This window comes from Meriones unguiculatus, chromosome 7, assembly GCF_030254825.1.
Source record: "Meriones unguiculatus strain TT.TT164.6M chromosome 7, Bangor_MerUng_6.1, whole genome shotgun sequence".
NCBI lineage: Eukaryota > Metazoa > Chordata > Mammalia > Rodentia > Muridae > Meriones > Meriones unguiculatus.
The window spans coordinates 7060363-7078378 of record NC_083355.1 but is presented as its reverse complement, the minus strand read 5'-3'; the positions used below and the strand labels follow the sequence as shown (position 1 = coordinate 7078378).

Below are 18016 nucleotides of genomic sequence, written 5' to 3'. Positions count from 1 at the left end.
CTCTAAGCTCTGGTCTGGAGCGGAGCCCTTCTCATTTCTTCCCATGCTGGGACAACACTGAGGGCCGAGTAGGAGGGAGTCAGTGGCAAGTGCTTTGGCCAGCGTGATGGATTCCTGTATCAGCCCATAAGAAGAAAGCAGTCCTAATGCTGAGAGTTAGCTTCTGTAGTTTTGACAAAGTGTCCATCTAAAGACAGAAGCCTGGGACATGTGGTGGCACACATTTATAATCATCACACTTAGGAGGAGGAGGCAGGAGAATCATGAATTCAAACCAGCCACAAATGCATAGAAATACCAGTTTAAGCTACATGAGATTCTGTCTCAAAAAGAACGAAAGAAGTAGAAGGAAGGAAAGCTTGTGAACGGGAAATGAAGAGGTTAGCACTAAGTAAATGTTCCTTGCAAGTGCTAGAATTGGGTCAGAATTACAGCAGAACTCCTGATGCCCGCAAGCCCCAGATCTTGGAATGCTCCCACTAACCTGCCTTTGCTTCCTTTCCATTCTGCCCTCCCCTGAATCCAGCCGGACGTCTGGGTATGCTAGGGAGATGGCTTGGTAGATAAAAAGCACTTGCCATACAAGCTTGAGTTTGGCTCCCCAGAACCCACATAAAAGCTGGACACAGTAGCACAGGGGTCTGGGATCCCAGTTCTTATGGGAAGACGGGAGCTAGATACAGAGTCTCCAGAAACTCAGGGTGTGTGCAGCAATAGACAAAAGAGTCTGTCTTAAAACAAGGCGGAGATGAAGACTGACCCCCAGGGTCATCCTCTGACTCATTCACACACTTTCACCAACATTCACAGGGACCAGTGCATGCTCCTAGCACCGGTGGGTGGTTTACAGCTGCCTGTAGCTCCAGCTCCAGGGCACTCTGATGTATCTGCCCCACCAACACCTGCCTGCATGTGCAAAGATACACATACATACCCAAATGCAGACGGACACATGCACGCATACACACAAACTTTAAAATAATAAAAACCAGGCATGGAGAGGGGGCTTAGTCATTGAAGGCTAGGGCCCACAATCAAAACTTCAAAACTTAATCTTAAAGAAACAAAGTAAGGCTGGATGGTGGTGGCACACACCTTTAATCCCAGCACTCGGGAGGCAGAGGCAGGTGGATCTCTGAGTTGGAGGCCAGCCTGGTCTACAGAGTGAGTTCCAGGACAGCCAGGGCTACACAGTGAAACCCTGTCTCCAATAAAACAAAACAAAAACAAAAACAAAAATAAAATGGGAAGAAAGTTCAAGGCCAGCATCAGGTATATAAGCAAGTTCCTGACTCAAAGGTACTGTTCCTCTGTGGGAACTTCCATCTTGCCTCTTACAGGGCAGAAGAGCCCCCAACTCTACCCTGACACTCCTGGGGCCTCCAAGCAGCCCCTGTGTGCTACAGAGCAGGAGACAGTGGTCCTGAGGGTCTGTGATAGCTGTGGGAGCCTGAGCAGAGACCAGCTCGTGAGGGTCCCACTCTTGTCTCTTGGCAGCGATGCTGCTGTCTTGACATTGTCTTTGTGAACATTTGCCTCTCTTCTCCCTTGGAGCTGAGAGATAATCAAATGTCAGGAGTCTCCCAGGCGCACTGCTGTTGGTGACAGGGCACAAGGCAGTCATTTTTCACTGTGAGAGACTCAGACCTTTGGACTTAAAAAGCTGGGCCTCCCAGTGACAGAGCCGCCCAGGAAAAGGAAAATTGCAGTTAAGTAAACTAAACCATGGTGAGCGTGGTTAAGCTCCCAGCTGGGGCAGAGGAACTGCCAGGACGGTTTTCTCCTCAACTAGAAGCAGGCATTTTCCTCTACCTGACTCCAGGTCTTGCTCTGAGGAGGACCAAGCAACGGAAGTCCCCAGAGCCACACTAGACAGGCAGCCCTGTTCATGGAAGGGACCTCAGCCTGCCCAGCTAAGGCCTGGGATGCAAGGATGTCCCTCCTCTGGGCCAAGCTCACCCCCAGGCAGTTCTTCTAGAACTCCGCTTGGGCAGTGATCTCAGAAGCCCTCGGGAGCCTCTGCCAAGTTGTCATTTTGCCTCTGAGAAGCAGCTGTGTGACCTGGCCCCCACAAGACCCTCCTGCCCTCCCTCTACCCCTCTCTCTTCCCACCCTATTCCCCTCCCTTTTTAACCTCCCTCCTTCCCACACTTTGCCAACACACACCCTCTCTCTCCCCTCTCCCCAAATGAGGGCTGTTCCTTTTCAAGAGCTGAGCAGGGAGCTGAGGAGGCAGTAAGCTGGGTCGGGTTCCAGAAGACAAGAGGGAAGAATGGGCACCAAAGGGACCGGAAAATCGTGAATAAATGTGCTGAGCCGGAAAGTTTCTCTCACTTAATTAGGAATTTGTTCTGCCATCTGTTGAAATGAAGCTGGGGTCGACCACAGGCCCCCAGAGCTTCGCCCAGGAGTGCGGGCCCTGCCTCCGCCCTTCCCTCGCTTCATTAGTTGCTAAGTCCCCTTGTGGTCGTACAGTGAGATTTGAAGACTTAGATGGCCTGTGCAAATAGCCAGTTGTCCAGGGAAAGTGTTAGAATATAGGTGACAGATGCCAACGTGGATTCGTTTCTCGCCAGACTGGATTTTTTTCTGTGTGTATGAGTGCTCTACCTGCATGTATATGTATGCATACCACATGAGTGCCTGGTGACAGAGGGCCAGAAGAAGGCATCAGATCCCCCGAAACGGGAGTATCAGGCAGTTGTTAGCAGTCACTGTGGATGCTACGAATCAAACCTGGGTCCTCTGCGAAGAGCAACAAGCGCTCTTAGCTGCCGAGCCATCACTTCAGCCCTGAGTGTACTTGGATAATAAATGCCTCTGAGTGCCCAAGGACAAGGAGACCTCTGCTGCGTGAGCACTGCACCTTACCTGGGTGCCACAGCTGCTGATTGTCACTGCACTTTCTGGCCTCACTCCCTAAAGGGGCCCAATGGCATCCTCTCCCACTGTGCACAGACCAAGCTTCAGTCCTCTGGGACCCTCTTGTGTGCCTTGGCAAGGAAGACCTGCCTCGCTGAGGGCTGTGGAGATAGAGTGAGATGAATAGAAGGTGCTTATTAGACCCGTACCTGGCACCTGCTCTGCCCTCATGGCCTTCACTGTCAGCTGTCCTCAGAATGAACCTTCCTTGGGACCGGCTGTGAGGTCAAGGACATTACTTCAGCCGTGTCCAAAGAAACAATCTATGATGCCCAGTATCAGCAAGGCAGTCTCTTCTGCCCCCTCCCCCACACCCAGCTGCAGTCCCTGCACCCCAGCCTCTACTTGCTAGCGCCACCTGAGAGAGATGAGCAGGCTCAACCGTGTTATTGGGGTATGGGGACTTATCTTTAGTCCCAGCCCTCTGTGAGCAGCAGGTGGCCAAGGGACATGTGAGCCAGCTGCAGAGGCACCATCCTTCCCTCCCACGGGTCCAGCAGCCCAGCCTGCAGTCCTGAGCCCTAAGCAACAAGACTTGGACCTGTTGGTGGCTCCCTCCCTGAATATCCAGCTGGCTGCTCCACAGGAGCACTAGGGCTAGAAGGAGCCACAACAGCATTATGACTTCAATCCCATTACCCACCCACGCCGGCTCCTGCACAGATGCCTCCCACTTCAGCTCCCAACAGCTGGCTCAGTGAAGGGCACCCCATCGGTGTTATTAAAAACGCAATTCTTTCTAATAAAGGCCGCTGTGGAGCACCACCGCCCTCCTCTGGGCTGTCACGGGCCCAGAGGGCTTCCTCCCCTCTGCTTGTGTATTCAGAACTGACGCCTCCTGGTCTCCAGCTCCCCGCTCCCCTCAAAGTGGGTCAGACACCATCCTCGCCAGGCATCCGTAGATGAGCTAGGACTGTTCTGCCTGGGGAAGTTGCTCAGTCCTGCTCTCCCACCCCACCCCCTACAAGTGCCCCAGATTTGTTTTCTAAGCCAGCAGGCAGGGTGCAACCAGGCAGTGGTGGCAAACAAGGCCACAGGTCCCCAAAAAGAGACCTCCACCTGGAAACGGGGGGCTTTCTAGTTTCCACCTGTCCCCAGGTCTGTGGTGGCCCCATGGAGAGTCTCCCAGTGGGGCTGCTCTGACCTGTCGCAGGCAGCAGTCAGGGGTCTTGTAAGCCTGGGCCATCTGTTGTCCACTGTTGCCAAGTAGCCTTTGAATTCCTGTGCAGCCCCTCAACTGCTGCTGCCCAGGAGCCCAGGAAAAGCCTTGACCCATCTGCATGCAGCCAGCCTCCTTGTGCTAACACTGCCCTGCCCAGTGGCCACTCTCTAGGAGTCTTGGTGGCTAGTCCACAAATAGAGGGGACCCAACAAGTCCTTGGTGGTCTTCATTGTACTCTGAGATTCCTAGACATTATCTGTGCACAGGAAGAGATCAATGTGTAGAGAGGAACTTGGGGTTTCTGTGGACGGGCCATTGGGGTGAAGTAGACATGCCACCAACCATTCCTACAGAAGAGGCAGCTGGCAATCGCACCCTTGGCCAGCGTCAGTCAAGACCAAGCAGAACGCTGTGCTAGGTACCAAGAGAAGGAAGCCATTCTCCTCCAGTCTCCCATCTCAGCAGGTCCACTTGTTAGCAGCTCTGATCTGCATGTGTCTCGGCCACCTGCAGACCTACCCACCAGACTTGAACTGCTGATCCACCCAGAGGGTTGGTGGGACCGCTAACGGACACTCCCAGGGCAAGGGAAGGCACGTGTGGTCAGCAGAGAGAAGGGTCTGAACTGATGCTCCTTCAGGCTGAGGTGTCTGTCACCTCTCCCGGTCTTCCTCACTCTCCTCTCCTCCTCAGTTCGTCTGCACAGGCCGCTCTAGAGGGAAGGCCAGGCAGCCTTCAGTGGGGAGGGCAACAGTGCCCGAAGTTTTATGTTTCAATCTCCAGGAGGAGATTAGCTGGCTCACAGCCAGGCTCCTGACTCTTCCGTCCCCACGGTCACTAACCAAGCTGCCCTGACAACTCAGGGATGAAAAATGGAGACTCTGCTTCCCAGGCTCCACCTGTGTACACCAAGGGGGGGAAATTGAAGGATGATGAGGCCAGAACTCCTGCTTCATACTAGGAACTCGGCTGCTCTAGAGACTGTGTGCCTACCCTGTATCTTCTGCCTCAGGTGGAGAGGGAGAGCTCCGTTCCAAGCCCCTCCAGGAGAAGCTTGTAGCTATGAGGTAGAATTAGTCCTGAAAGTGGACAGGATTGGGTCTTCTGGAAAGCACAGGGACCTGCCCGGCACCCGAAGGAGCCAGGCTAGCTGAAGTTCCCTTCTTTCATTAGGAAAGTGTTCAGAGTGAGTTGTTACAGGCAAGGTCAGCAGAGGCAGGTCATGTAGTCTTGGGAAAAGTCTCACCCAGAACCCCAAAGTACATCAGGCATCTCCCACGCTTATCTTGTTTTCCTAGGAAACACACAGGAGACCTCTGGCCCCTCAGATAGATGAGTGACAGCCAGGAAGGCTAGAGCAACTCAGACATCAAAGAATCTGTGGAGAGTGCACATGCGCACACACACACACAGAGGAAGACACTTACCTTGTATAGCTTTAACTACCCTAGATGAGGCAAGAAGAAGCACCAAGGATCTTTAGAGCAGGTGTGAGCTGCCTGCAACTGAGTCCCCAATATCCCAGTCCCCTGCCCTCCAGAGCCTCTCAGAATAGCCAGTGTTAGGTGTTCAGGAAGCTCCTGCAGCTCCTAGACCAGCTGGAAAGTCACCAAAGTGAGCCCAGTCTCCTCCTTTGAGCACAGAAAGTGTAGCGCACATGCTGGTGTTGGGAGCCACACCTCAGCACAGAAAAGGAAGGCTGTGCCATGATAAAGGGATGACCTTCTCAGTGACTGCTGTCAGTCAGTCCTGCCCATGCCAGTCACCACTGCACTGGAACACTGGCTGCTTCCTTCCGCCCGGCACCAACCCCCAGCACCTCCATTTAATTTTATTATTATCCTGTGGGGGGGGGGCTGTGTCTGTCTGGGGGAGGGGAGGAGACAGAGAAGGGAAGGCAGGACATGTGCCATGGTGACCTGTTGAGGTCCTCTCTCTCCTTCCACCTTGACATGGGTTCTGAGGCTTGCACTTGCCTGCTGACCCATATGGCCAACCTTCTAGCGTCTCCATTTTTAAAGGCAGTACAGCAAGCTGCTCAAGATTAACAGTTAGTGGCACTCGGCTTGAGCCCAGTGTAACTTGAAATTTTAGACTTTAAAAACAAAACAAAACACAGACCCTGTCCCTCAGTTGTCTGTAAGATGCAGCAGCTTCTCAGGGTAGCACTGATGCCCCCACCCTTCAAGCTCTTTTCCTGTGTCTGAATGTGCGCCCTCACCCCCATTTTGCAGGCAGTTAGTCCTATGGGTTAAAGAATAACCGGCAATCACTTGCACCTGTTTTAGAGCTGGGACACCTCTTGCTTCTGAGCTCTGGCTCCTGTTGCCTTGTCAGTCTCCCACCCCAACCCCCTAGGACCCAGCTTCAGGCAGGACCTATGGCCCTGTGTCCTGGGAGGGCAATGAGGTAGTGAAGGACAAAGCTGTATTGAAGTCCTCCACCAGACCCAGCTCCCCTCGGGAGAACCAGGCCTAGGCACTGATGCGTGCTCACTGGCCATTCATTATCATTAGCTCTGGCACGTTGATTCTCTGCTTGGAGAAGACAGCGCTGTCCTCCTGACAGCCACAGTGATAGATGGCCACCTCAGTGGATGGCTGCTTCCTCATATGTGCTAAGCTGGAGCCAGAGCCACAAAAGAGACTTAGGAAATGGCAGAGGGTTGAGCCTGTCCCAGGGTGGGTATCTGGGACCAGTACAGAGCTCAGAGTTGAAAGGGGAGTCTCCCCTCTCCAGGAACCATGAAGGAAATGGCTGCTTGTAGGAAGCACCTAGGACCTTGGCATACCGGGACAGTGTTTGTTGGAGTCATCCGAGGCTCTGAGAGCTCCAGTTTCAAGTATCTGTGTACCTCTTGTGCACTGAGATTAGGGCGGGACTGTAGTGTGTAGTCTGGTCTTAATGGACATATGCCCTCCTCACCTGGTACAAGCTCTATGTCTTGACCTTTTAGGCCCTGCTGTAGGCCACGGGCTGGGGTCAGGTTCCAGCTTCACATGTATCAAGACACCCTCTTGCTTGGGTGTCTTGCCTGGGTCCCATGCGATTTTCCGAGCTCCTAGGCAGAGCAGGACACGCTGGCTGTCACAGCCCAAGGGGACTCAAGCCTTTTATCTTTTTTTCACTCAAGATACTAGGGATTGAACTTGGGCCTTCCTTCCTTGCCAGGCAAATGCTCTCCCAGCTGCACTGCCCATCCCTCCTTTCACCTTCTAAAGGCAACGTCACACCTCCAGCCCGGACCTTCCGTTTCCCCATGCGAATCAGGAGAAATGACCGAGGCTTAGAGTTAGGAGATTCAGCTTTTCTCATGATTAAACCTTAAGGCTGAGGTCTGGGCACAAAGCAGGGATCTCTGAAAGTCCCAACAAGTCAGTACATCGCAGGTACCCACAAAGAACAGCTGTTCACAGTGAACCCCACTGTCCCATGGGAATATACTCACGTTTGGGGATGGAGAGGCAGCCAACTGGGTCAGAGCACTTCCTGCTCTTCCAGAGGACCTGAGTTCAGATCCCAGCATCTACACTAGGCAGCTCACAACTGCCTATAACCCCAGCTCCAGACATTCTGACGACCTCTACTGGCCTCCCCGGCCACCCACACATATGTGGCATACACCTGAATAAAGTAAAAATAAATCTTTAAGAATACACTCGATTTAAAAAGACTTATGAAATGTATCAAAATATATGCTTTTAGCTATAATCTGTGTGAAAAAAATAACGTTGGGCATGGTGGCACACACATGTACTCTCAGCACTTGGGAGGTGGAGGCAGGAGAGTAAAGAGCTCTAGATCATCCTTAGCTACATGTAAGCTGGAGGCTACCCTGGGCTATATGAGTTGTGTGTACTTGCATGCATGTGTGTGTGTGCCGTGGCATGCGTTTAGAGATCAGAGAGCAACATGCGGGAGTCAGTTCTTTCCACCACAAGTCCCAAGGATTGAACTCAGGCCGTCCGGCTTGGCTACAACTCCTTTATTCACTGAGCCAACCTCCTGGCCTAAGCTCAGGGCTTTGCTGTCACCTTCTAGGGGAGACATCAGCATACTCAGAAGTGCCCCATGTCATTTCAGAACTAGTCACAGGGAAGAAGGAAACAGTAACGCCACTTCACAGCCTTCACTGCCATCGTGTCCCCAGGGAAGGGTGTAGGGGAGCAGTGGTCCATGGCCCCAGCATCAGTAGAACCTAGGCAGGTGGCCCAGTTCCTGCCAGCCCACGAGATGCCGGGATCCTGCAAGCCAGGCAAGGTCCTCGCATGCTCGACACCAAGACTCGAAGACCAAGGACGGCAGCTAGGTCACTGGCTGGACAGAGGAGGAGGTGCCCCCTCTCACACACAGCGCAGGCTTAGTTAGCACTTAGGTGCTGCCCCAGGCTGCGTTCCCAGTGCGTGAAGACTGGAGCCGCTCCCTGCTAACTCCAGGTTCTGCCTGAGAGTTGGGAACTGAGTGTGTGCTTAGGAGAAAAACCAACCCAGTTCCCATAGCCTCTCATCTGTTACAGGTGCCCTAATGTCGGGCTCCTGCTCATCACAAATCTGGCCCCAACAAGCGTGTAACTCCATCGTGTTCACCTGGCCAGTAAATCCCGGCTCACCTTCCCCACCCTGGGGTGAGTGCCTGGAAGGCAGGGCCTGCTCCAAAAGGAGGGTGCTGTTTGTTTATTCTGAGGCTCTTAGGAATCAGCACGCCTGTGTCCTTGGCACGTATCCAGGAGGATGTGGCTTGCCGTTTCTGTCTGCCGAGAAGGTGTTCTGATGTCAGACAGACAGCATTGGGTCAGACAGCTCCCAGAGGGATTTATCTGGCTCTTGACAGCAGAAAGGAAGGAAGAAAGCCATCCAGGTGCTGTAGGGTGGCTGGTGCCCATGTTGTTTTTGCCCTAGCCTCCTGACACGGGGAGGGGAGACGAGAGGCAGCGCCTGCTTTTGTCTCAGCCCCTCAGATAATGGCTTGCCTTCCGCACCTGTCTCCCTCCCTCCTTCCAAGGAGTTAGATGCTGGGAGCAAGCTGTGCCTCAAGGTGAATCGATATGGCAAGGCCAGCTTGCAGAGCTTAGATCAGCTGTCAGAAGTCCTCTTGGAAGCGGCTCATGGCTTCAGGCAGAGTCGGGGACTGGGAGCCTGGAAACTGGAGGGGCACCTGGCTCTTCATCTTTGCCTTGCAATGAGCCCTCCTCCCCCTCCTCTCCTAAACCAAGAGCAGGTGAGGCAGCTACAGACCCTGGAACAGAACAGCCAGGACCAGGCACCCACCTCCCCTCAACTCTACAAGATGGGCTTCCACCCTTGAACTTGGACCATTCTCACCACAGGGATGTCATCATCCATCCTGCCCCGAAGGTGGCCACTAACCAGTTCCTTCTTTTGTTGTGATTATCTTTGACACCTTTCATCTTTTGGTTCTCTTGCACTCTGGACGCCATGAAGACAGGGCCTGCCTCTGTCTTGTGCATTTACCCCTGAGTGACCAGAATAGTGTCAACATTCAGCAGACACTCAGAGAGTCTGTTGAGTGACCAATGAGTGAATGGTCAGGGCCAAGCCTCGGGTTATACAAGGACAATTGTTTCTATAAATGAGAAAAGTACCCTGGCCTCCCGCCCCCACACCCTGTCATTGTACAGATGCTCTCCCCAGGCCCGCTGTCCCCATGTGATCTGATGTCAAGCTCTCACCAGCCTTCTGAGTCCTCCCTGGCTCCTCGATGCTTCCTCACACCCCTCGGGGTGTGACTTCCAGTGTGGAAAGCAGGTGTATGCCCGTGTATATGGCTTCTTGGAGCCTCCAGTAGGACGGGGCAGAGACAGGGACACCTGGCCCTGCCACCCGGGAACTGCAGGCCCTGCTCAAGGGCAGACCCCTGCAGCTCTGATGGGGACATCCTGGATGTCCAGGGGCCACTCGACATCTCACCTCCATGTCCATCTGTGTGTCCCCTGCAGCTGGAGGTGAACAGCAGCATAAGCCCGGGCCCCGGCAGTCCCCTATGCGCCTTCTGCACTGTCAGTCGCTCCCGGCCTGTCATCTTATTTCACCTTGATTTATTAGCAGACCTAATGAGTTTTCGGAGCAGCCGCCTCCCCAGGGACGGGGCGATCAATCTAAGAGATAGCTAGTGAACTCTGCTGCTCCTGTGGCACCTGGGGAAGGCGGAAGGTGCCAGGGACAAAGGAGTCTGGTCCCAGGAGACTGAGGTTTGGTCTTGCAACTTGGTCTTGGGACCTCTTCAGGTCAGAGCTCCCAGCCCACCCCGCCCCGCTTCCTTCCCTTCTCTCCTCAGTGTCTGTCCAGTTAGGGACATAAATGTTTCTTTTGGGCGTAACTGTTTGAAAGCCAGACCAACACTCTTCCCTTCCCCTTTCTGTTCCCAGGGGACAGTGCCATCCAAGTGTGCTCAGGTGATGGGGAGTCAGTGGGTCCCTTCTGTTGGACTTGGCTGGGGCTCTCCCTCAGGCCTCTCTGTACTTCCTTTGCCTCAGCAAGCGTCCCCACCTGTGTCTGGCCAAAGCATTCCTTGGACTCGTGTATAGAACCGCCTCCCTTCCCCAGGTGTGGAGATGTGTCTCCTTTTGGGTTCCCTGGGCCTAGTGCACAGTAGGCCCTCAGGAGTTACCTCGTCTCTGCTTAGGCATGGTACCGTGCTTTTCCCTAACATGACCTGGTGGTCTTTGTATGCTGTCCCCATAGCTGAGTCATTTTTCACAGATAGTGCCCAGTGTGGCTAAGTGGAGGGAGGGAGAAAAGGAACGGATGAGCCTCTCCCCTTCAGGAAGCTGCCATCCTACAAAGTGGCCCTCCAGGACAGACTGAGATTGACTGGGTTAGTCTGGATTAAACCTGGGTCTTTGTGCATACTAGGCAAGCAGTCTACCACTGAGCTCCAACTGCAGCCCTCTGCTTTCATTATTAACAGAGTTTAATGTGTATATGCCTGTATAAGTGTATGCCACATGTGTGCGCCCAGCTGGTGTGCTAGGCAATTGTAAGATACGTGCTGAGACCTGAACTCAGGTCCTCTGGAAGAGCAGCAAGTGTTCTTAACCACTGCTGAGCCATCACTCCAGCCCTCTTTATTTTGAGGCAGAACACCACATATTTCCCCAGGCTGGCCTTGAACTCACTGTGTAGCCCAGGCACTGGCTGTGAACTTACCATCCTACTTCCTCAGCCTCCTGAGTAGCTGGGGTTCTAGGCCTGCACCCATCAGGCCCAGCTTGATCACTGATCTCTGGAATCACATCAACAGATAAGACTAGTTAATGCTGGCCATACTGAGAGTTCTAGAAAAGCCTAACGTAAGGATGCAGGCCCTGGAAGACCATGTCAGCAGCTAGATGCTGGAGAGCGAGCGAGCCCAGCCAGAGTTGTCCAGGCGGCCTCCCTGAACAAGCAGGCAGTCACCTATCCACAGCTCTTGAGGCTGTCCCAGAGAACCTAGAAGGAGTAGCCAGCACCTGATGCCAAACACAGCCATAAAGTCCTGCCATCTTGCCCTCTCTAAAGACCCAAGGTTCAAGCAACAGACAGCTGCAGGATTTCTCCCCTGGCCTCTTTCCAGGTTCGTGCTGGCTGTGGTCAAAGCCTAGAGCAGGGTCAGGTCACAGGTAGCCTCCCAAACGGTGATGGTAAAACACAACTTAAATCTTGCCTTTCGATGATGGCTTCTCCCTTGGCTCTCACCCAGTGTCCTCCCTATAGTGGCACAGCTGCCTGCTCCCACCTCCTGAATAACTACTGTCCAGTAGCCTTGCTGTTCTGAGGCTCTGGGGCCCTCACTGGCACACAGGGCACCACTTCCAGCCAGCTAGAGAGTTCCCCCATGCCATGCCTCAGTACAACTCCTGCAGCTCCCTGCACCTCTGTGATGAGCCAGACTCCTGGGGTCTGGGACTGAGGCTCAGAGAGGAACTAGCCAATGCTTCCCTTTGCCTGGCCGGGGCTGGAAAGATTTGTGATGCCCTGGAGCAGGAATGGTGGTGGAATTGAGCCTCTGTGACAGCTGAAACCAATCATCATCTTTATTGGCAGTTTTCACGGGTCTGTTCCGAGCTCCCCCCTCCCATCCTTTCCCCATGTCAGGCAACTCTGATTAAAAGTAATGGATGGCTCCAGCCCACTCCCAGGCGTCCTGATGGGAGGAGATGTGGGCCTGGCTTCTTGTGGGTCCCAGCAGAACAACCTCTCCCAGGAACCACGGGGTGTACCAGTGTCCTGTGGAAGACAATACGGGTCCCCCAGCTTCATCCTGAGGAAGAGCCCCGATCATCTAAGACAGGACATGCCAGACACTTCTGACCCCACCACTCACAGAGAAGTGTCACATGCCCTGTGCACTTGTCCCAGACCACAGGGAGTAGTCAGACCTGTTCTAAATAGAGACAACAGGGATCTATAAATTCAAAATGGAGACCAAGACTTGGGGTCTCTGTGTGTGCTGAGTACTGGCAATCCTAGATGATGTCAGTAGAAGATAGGAGAAGCTAGAGAGACCTAGAAATGCCCTCTTCACATCAGTCATGCTGTAGTACATGAACCTCAGGTTCTAGAAGCGGGGCTGGTGAGCCAGCCCACAGGTGGAGGGTTTGAGAGGAGGCCTTCTAAGAGACTGCCAGGTTCAGACAGCTGTCTCTACAGAGCCTGACTGCCTCGGACACATAAGGTCACAGATGCTCTTCTGCAGCAAATTTCCTAACCCCCAAGCCCAGAAGAGTGGAGACATGTGCCATTTGCTGCCAGCCTGAGGAGCAGCAACTCAGGGCTCCTGTCTCCAGCTTTGCTCTCCTGTGCCCTTTCTTCCCTGGAGTGACCCCCTCACCATGTCCCACCTGCTGCAGACCCTGGCCACCCAGCCCTACACACAACTGCCAGCACCCCTGCCCTCTTACCCACATGTAGCAGGGGACTTGTGCCCACGAGATGCCTCCTCCCAAGTGTACCGTGCCTCTCAGCCCCTCGGCGCCCGTATCCCACACCCGGCCTCCCTGGACAGACCTTTAAACCAAGGAAGAGAGAAGAAACACGTGCTGGCCAGGTCTGCCTCTGACAGGAAGCTGACGGAGTCCCTGAGAGAGTCCTTGAAGGGGATGCTAGTAGCTCCTCATCAGGACCTGTTACCCAAGCACCTCCTGTCTCTGGATCACACCCAGGCCCTGCTTCTGGAAAGAGGGGGGAGAAGAGGATGGGGGTACTCTGAGGTTGGGGGTTACAGTTCCTTCCCCTGGGCCTTTGCACAGCCCTGCAGAGCAGAGTCTGAGCAGGCAAGCCAGTTCGTCCTCGCTGACCCCCTCTTTGTCTTACAGCTTTTGCCATCATGATCGTGCTGGCCCTGGTACGCATTGGAAACGGGCAGGGAGAGGGGCACCCATCCCTAGCCAACTTCTCCGGGGTCCAGAACTTGTTGGGGGTATGTGTCTACTCCTTCATGTGCCAACACTCCCTGCCATCCCTCATCACCCCCATCGCCTCCAAGCGCCTCATTACACGCCTGGTGTTCCTGGACTACACGTTGATCCTGGCCTTCTATGGACTTCTCTCCTTCACGGCCATCTTCTGCTTCCGTGGTGACAGCCTCATGGACATGTACACCCTCAATTTTGCGAGGTGCGACATTGTGGGCCTTGCAGCAGTCCGGTTCTTCCTGGGCCTCTTCCCTGTGTTCACCATCAGCACCAACTTCCCCATCATCGCGGTGACCCTGCGCAACAACTGGAAGACACTCTTCCACCGCGAGGGTGGCACGTACCCATGGGTGGTGGACCGTGTGGTGTTCCCCACCATCACCCTGGTGCCCCCCGTTCTGGTGGCCTTCTGCACCCATGACCTGGAGTTCCTGGTGGGCATTACAGGAGCCTACGCAGGCACCGGCATCCAGTACGTCACCCCTGCCTTCCTGGTGTACCTCTGCCGCAAGGACACCCAGCTGACCTTTGGCTATGGAACTGTCAACAAGCATCGGTCCCCATTCCGCCACACCTTCTGGGTGGCCTTTGTGCTGCTTTGGGCTTTCTCCTGCTTCTTCTTTGTCACAGCCAAAATTGTCCTCAATGAGACCCAGCTCTGATAGCAGGCAGTGTCTTGACAACGGGAGGCAGGGACAGCCCAGCTCCAGCCTCCCCGCCTGGAAGCAGGATTTAGCTGCCACCCTGGCCGACGTGAGCATGCTAAGCTGAGGCTCTTGGCCCACCCAGGACTTCACCCTGCAGGACAGCCCTGGGAATGTGGCTGTTACACACATCCTTCCACGCCTGCCATGGGAGGCTGGCTCCCTCCTCTGTGCGGCGGAGGAGACAGTGCTGGCACTGCTATTTATACCAGACCCTGTGCCCTGTCCTGCACCTTTGACCGTCCACTAGCAGCTGCTGCCTCTTCAAAGGCAAATCCCAGGCCCTGGCTCTCCTAACCTGGCCTGCTTGTGATGGGCAGGGTCCACTTTCCTGCCAGCCCTGACAGTTGCTCAGTTCTTCTCCTGTGGGAGGCCTGGCCAGTTCTAGTGACAAGGACAGGATGTGCTAATTGGTACCAGGGTCCCTAGACAAGAGCCGTGCGAGCTTTTGCTGTGGGTCCCAGCTCTGCCAAAGCAGGCAGATGTGGCACCCCTCCACAGGGCTTAAAGCCCTTTGCTTATGTCCCTGAAAGGGACTCTGTTCCCTGGCTTCTCCTTTGGAGCCCAGGCTCCCCCTGAAGTGCAGGGTACCACTTGAGAAGCTGCGCTCATCATCCCACCCACACCCATAGTGGCTGCCTGCCCTGGACTGACAGCAGGGAGAGAACAGAGTGGCCCTCTGCAAAAGGTCAGGCTGGTGTGACACAGCCCAACTTGCTCCCATGCTGCACTGCAACACTAAGGAGGTGGTGCCCTTAGGAGCCTGGTCATGGGCACTCAGTGACCACACTGTCCAGGTCCCTGGCTACTGTGGAGCTGGAGGGGTTGCCTACCACCATTCCTGTGGAAGGAGGCCAGGCTCCCAGCTGCCTCCTGTTCAGGAGGCATACACCCACTAGGCCTTGGAGTGATGAGTGATTAATGAGCTACATTTTTGATGTGCCTTCTGCTTTGGGATCCAGGGATCCCTCCTGACCCTGACTTGCCCCAACCCTGGGCCTAGTCCCACCTGTCCTAGACAGAACTGCCTCTGGGGTGGAGGGTCTCAGACTCCTGCCCCTCTTTGATTTCAGTGCCTTGCTTCACCCTAGTAAGGGGACCTGCGCCAGCCACTTCCTCCCTTCTACGTCTTGCCATATTTAAAGCTTGAACTTTGCTACGTTGTTGGATGTCCTGGGGACTCAGGGGCCTGTGCAGAACCTGCGAAGAATGTGGGGCCCGCTGGCAGCACCTGCTACCTCTGGCCCCTGCATCCCTGCCTCTAAGAATGTCTAGGTCACCGTGGGCCTGCTACAGCTCTCGACACTGTCAAACATCCGTAGCTCTTAAGCATCATCTTTGCCCAGCCACACGAAAACCAGACATCCCTACACCAGTCCGCCAATGCAGCATCTTCCCAGGAGACCCTGCCCCAGGGTGGGCCAAGTGAGGAAAGCAATACAGAAGCAGGTCCAGGAATTAGGAAGAGCTGCCCATCCCCCACCCCACCCCCCTGCTCAGGCTATTTGCTGAGAACTCAATTAAAACATCTGTACTTACCCTTCTCCCTCTTGCTTAAGGACAAAGCAAATTAAATCATCTTACTGCAACACACACCTCACCCCACCCCCAGGCTCCAAACCAAATTTTGGTGGAAAATTTATTAGCATCATAAAGCCCAGGTTGATTTATGTGGCAATCTGGAGCCTCAGGAAGCAGCAGAGAGCCTGCTGCATTCCCCTCCACCCCCAAGTTAAGTTAGGGAAGCCCCAGCCTAGGAGGGAGGTGAGACCCAGTGACCACCACTGATGCCAAGCTGAAGCCCTCCCCACTGCCACTGTCTGGTTTCTTTGCTCTCTGATCTCCACCTATTGTCTGACCTGCTAGAAGTCACATGAGGTCACCTTCCTCATCACACCAGGCCTCTGTCACTGGTGGGCCCTGAGAATTGGGCACAAAGAGGAGAAAATTCAAAGGGCTTGGCTTTAGTGGGTGTGGCTGTCATTTGTTCCCCCACAGGCATCAAGCACATTAAAAGTCTTTATATCACCTGGGTAAGGTGATAGGCTTGGTCCTGGTATGTGTTTGCAAAGAGGCCCCGAGGTTCATGGCTGGGAGGGCAGCAGACGAACCAGCCCAGCCTGGCCCCGGATCTGAGTCTCTGGAGGAGGTCTGAAACTCAGTGGTTGTCACTGCCATCCATCCGCATTGCTCTGGACCAGCCCCAAGGGCAGGCCAGGTCAAGGTGGGAGCGAGCCTTCTCCACAGAGCAGCAGGCCCAGCTGAGTGTTGGAGCACAGCTCCAAGAGCTCTGGCTGTGCCTCACCTGAGACTGGTAGATGGGGCAGATGGCAGGCTGCGAGGCACTGTGGAGTGCTAGAAAATGGCAGTGGGCACCAGGCCAGGCCCAAGGCCACACAGCTGCCCTCACCACATGGGGCCAAGAGCAGCCTCAGCAACAGGCAGTGCCCGCCTCATGGGGCTCTTGCTGAAGTACCTGGTAGTTCCAGAGGCAGAGGAAGGCTGACATCTGCCTAAGGGGTAAAGTACCAAGCTGACTGTTGCCAGGGGCTGCTGAGAAGCTGGTTCTTAACAGCCAGGCAGAGGCAAGCCCTGTCGGCCTTCTTAGGGGCTGCGTGCCCTGCACAGTGCTGGATACATTGTGAGGACCAAACTGCCATACTCCGTGGCCTCAGCAGCAAGCATCTGTAACCATCCCTCTTCTGGGGGACCCCGCCCCCAGATCATAGGTCATGGAAACTAAAGGACTGAGCTCATCCCGGCACCAAAGTCCTTAATAAAGCTGCTATATTACCCGTGGTTGTCTCTTGTCATTTGCCAGCTGTGGCCTTAGGGGTAACCTGGGACTGACAGGACCCAGTTGAGGCTCCCAGGTACTGCTTAGCTCCATCACCTCCTAATGAGGTGTTAATCCCGTGGCTGCTGCCTGCTGCACTCCAGAAAAGGGATACCAACCTGGAGTCATCCAAATCTAGGAGGCTTTGGGGAAGAGGGTTGGCTGTAGATCCCTAGTCTTCTAGGAAACTTGAGGACTGCCCTCCCCTTGCAAAGAGCAAGGTAAGTAAAGCTGGAGGGTTATGGCTAGAGATGCTGTGTCACCCCAACCCCCTTTGTGAGCACTGACTCCCTGGAAAATGCTGATGTGACTATGAGCTTTTGACTAAAGACAGGAGGGAGGGAAGCAGCTAGGACAGCCACGGGAGGGAACTGGGTCAGACTGTAAGCATGTCCCACTGCGAGACAAGTGACAGGGCCTTGCTCTTCCCATGTTGCATCAAAAGAAAAAAACCAGCATTGGGGGTGGGGTTTGTTAGGGCCTGTTAGATGCTCTTCTTTCTATGACCTCACATTTCTCTCCCCCCCCCCATCCCCAGTCAGACTTTCTACCTCTTAGAGGTACGAGGGAGCCAAGGCACTTCCACCATGACCAGGAAGCTAAGACATCTGTTCTTGTGCCTCTTGCCCCTTCATACATTCCTAGAAAAAAAACAGGCTGCTGGCACCTGAGCCAGGGAGCCAACAGCAGGCTCAGTTCCACGTCTGACTCTTAATTATCTTTCCAGTTCTTGGTTATTAATGATCTTGGGCAGCAAGCGGAGCAGCCTAGACCTCCCACCGCCTCCCAGTTTTACCTGCTGCAACCTCCTCCCACAGCTGCACACAGACCCTGGCTCGGGAGGGTGGGAAAGCCAGGACTCAGGTGCAGAAGCTGGTGGCTGTCAGTTAACCCTGTCACTGCTGTGTCTAGGTCTAATGCCAGGCTCCCTTCCAGAGAGAGCACTGTCGTCAGTACCCACCTAGACTCTGGATCTTGAC

General features: G+C 54.4%; 1 protein-coding gene across 1 annotated transcript in view; it reads left to right on the top strand.

The window, feature by feature from the left end:
* Tmem104 (transmembrane protein 104) overlaps window positions 1–16995 on the top strand; it is a 57227-nt gene extending 40232 nt beyond the window's left edge. The window contains exon 10 of the mRNA XM_021635241.2: window positions 13398–16995. Within this exon, the coding sequence (XP_021490916.1) occupies window positions 13398–14158 (761 nt within the window). The 3' untranslated portion in view covers window positions 14159–16995. The remainder of the gene's footprint in view (window positions 1–13397) is intronic.
* Window positions 16996–18016: the final 1021 nt, after the last annotated feature.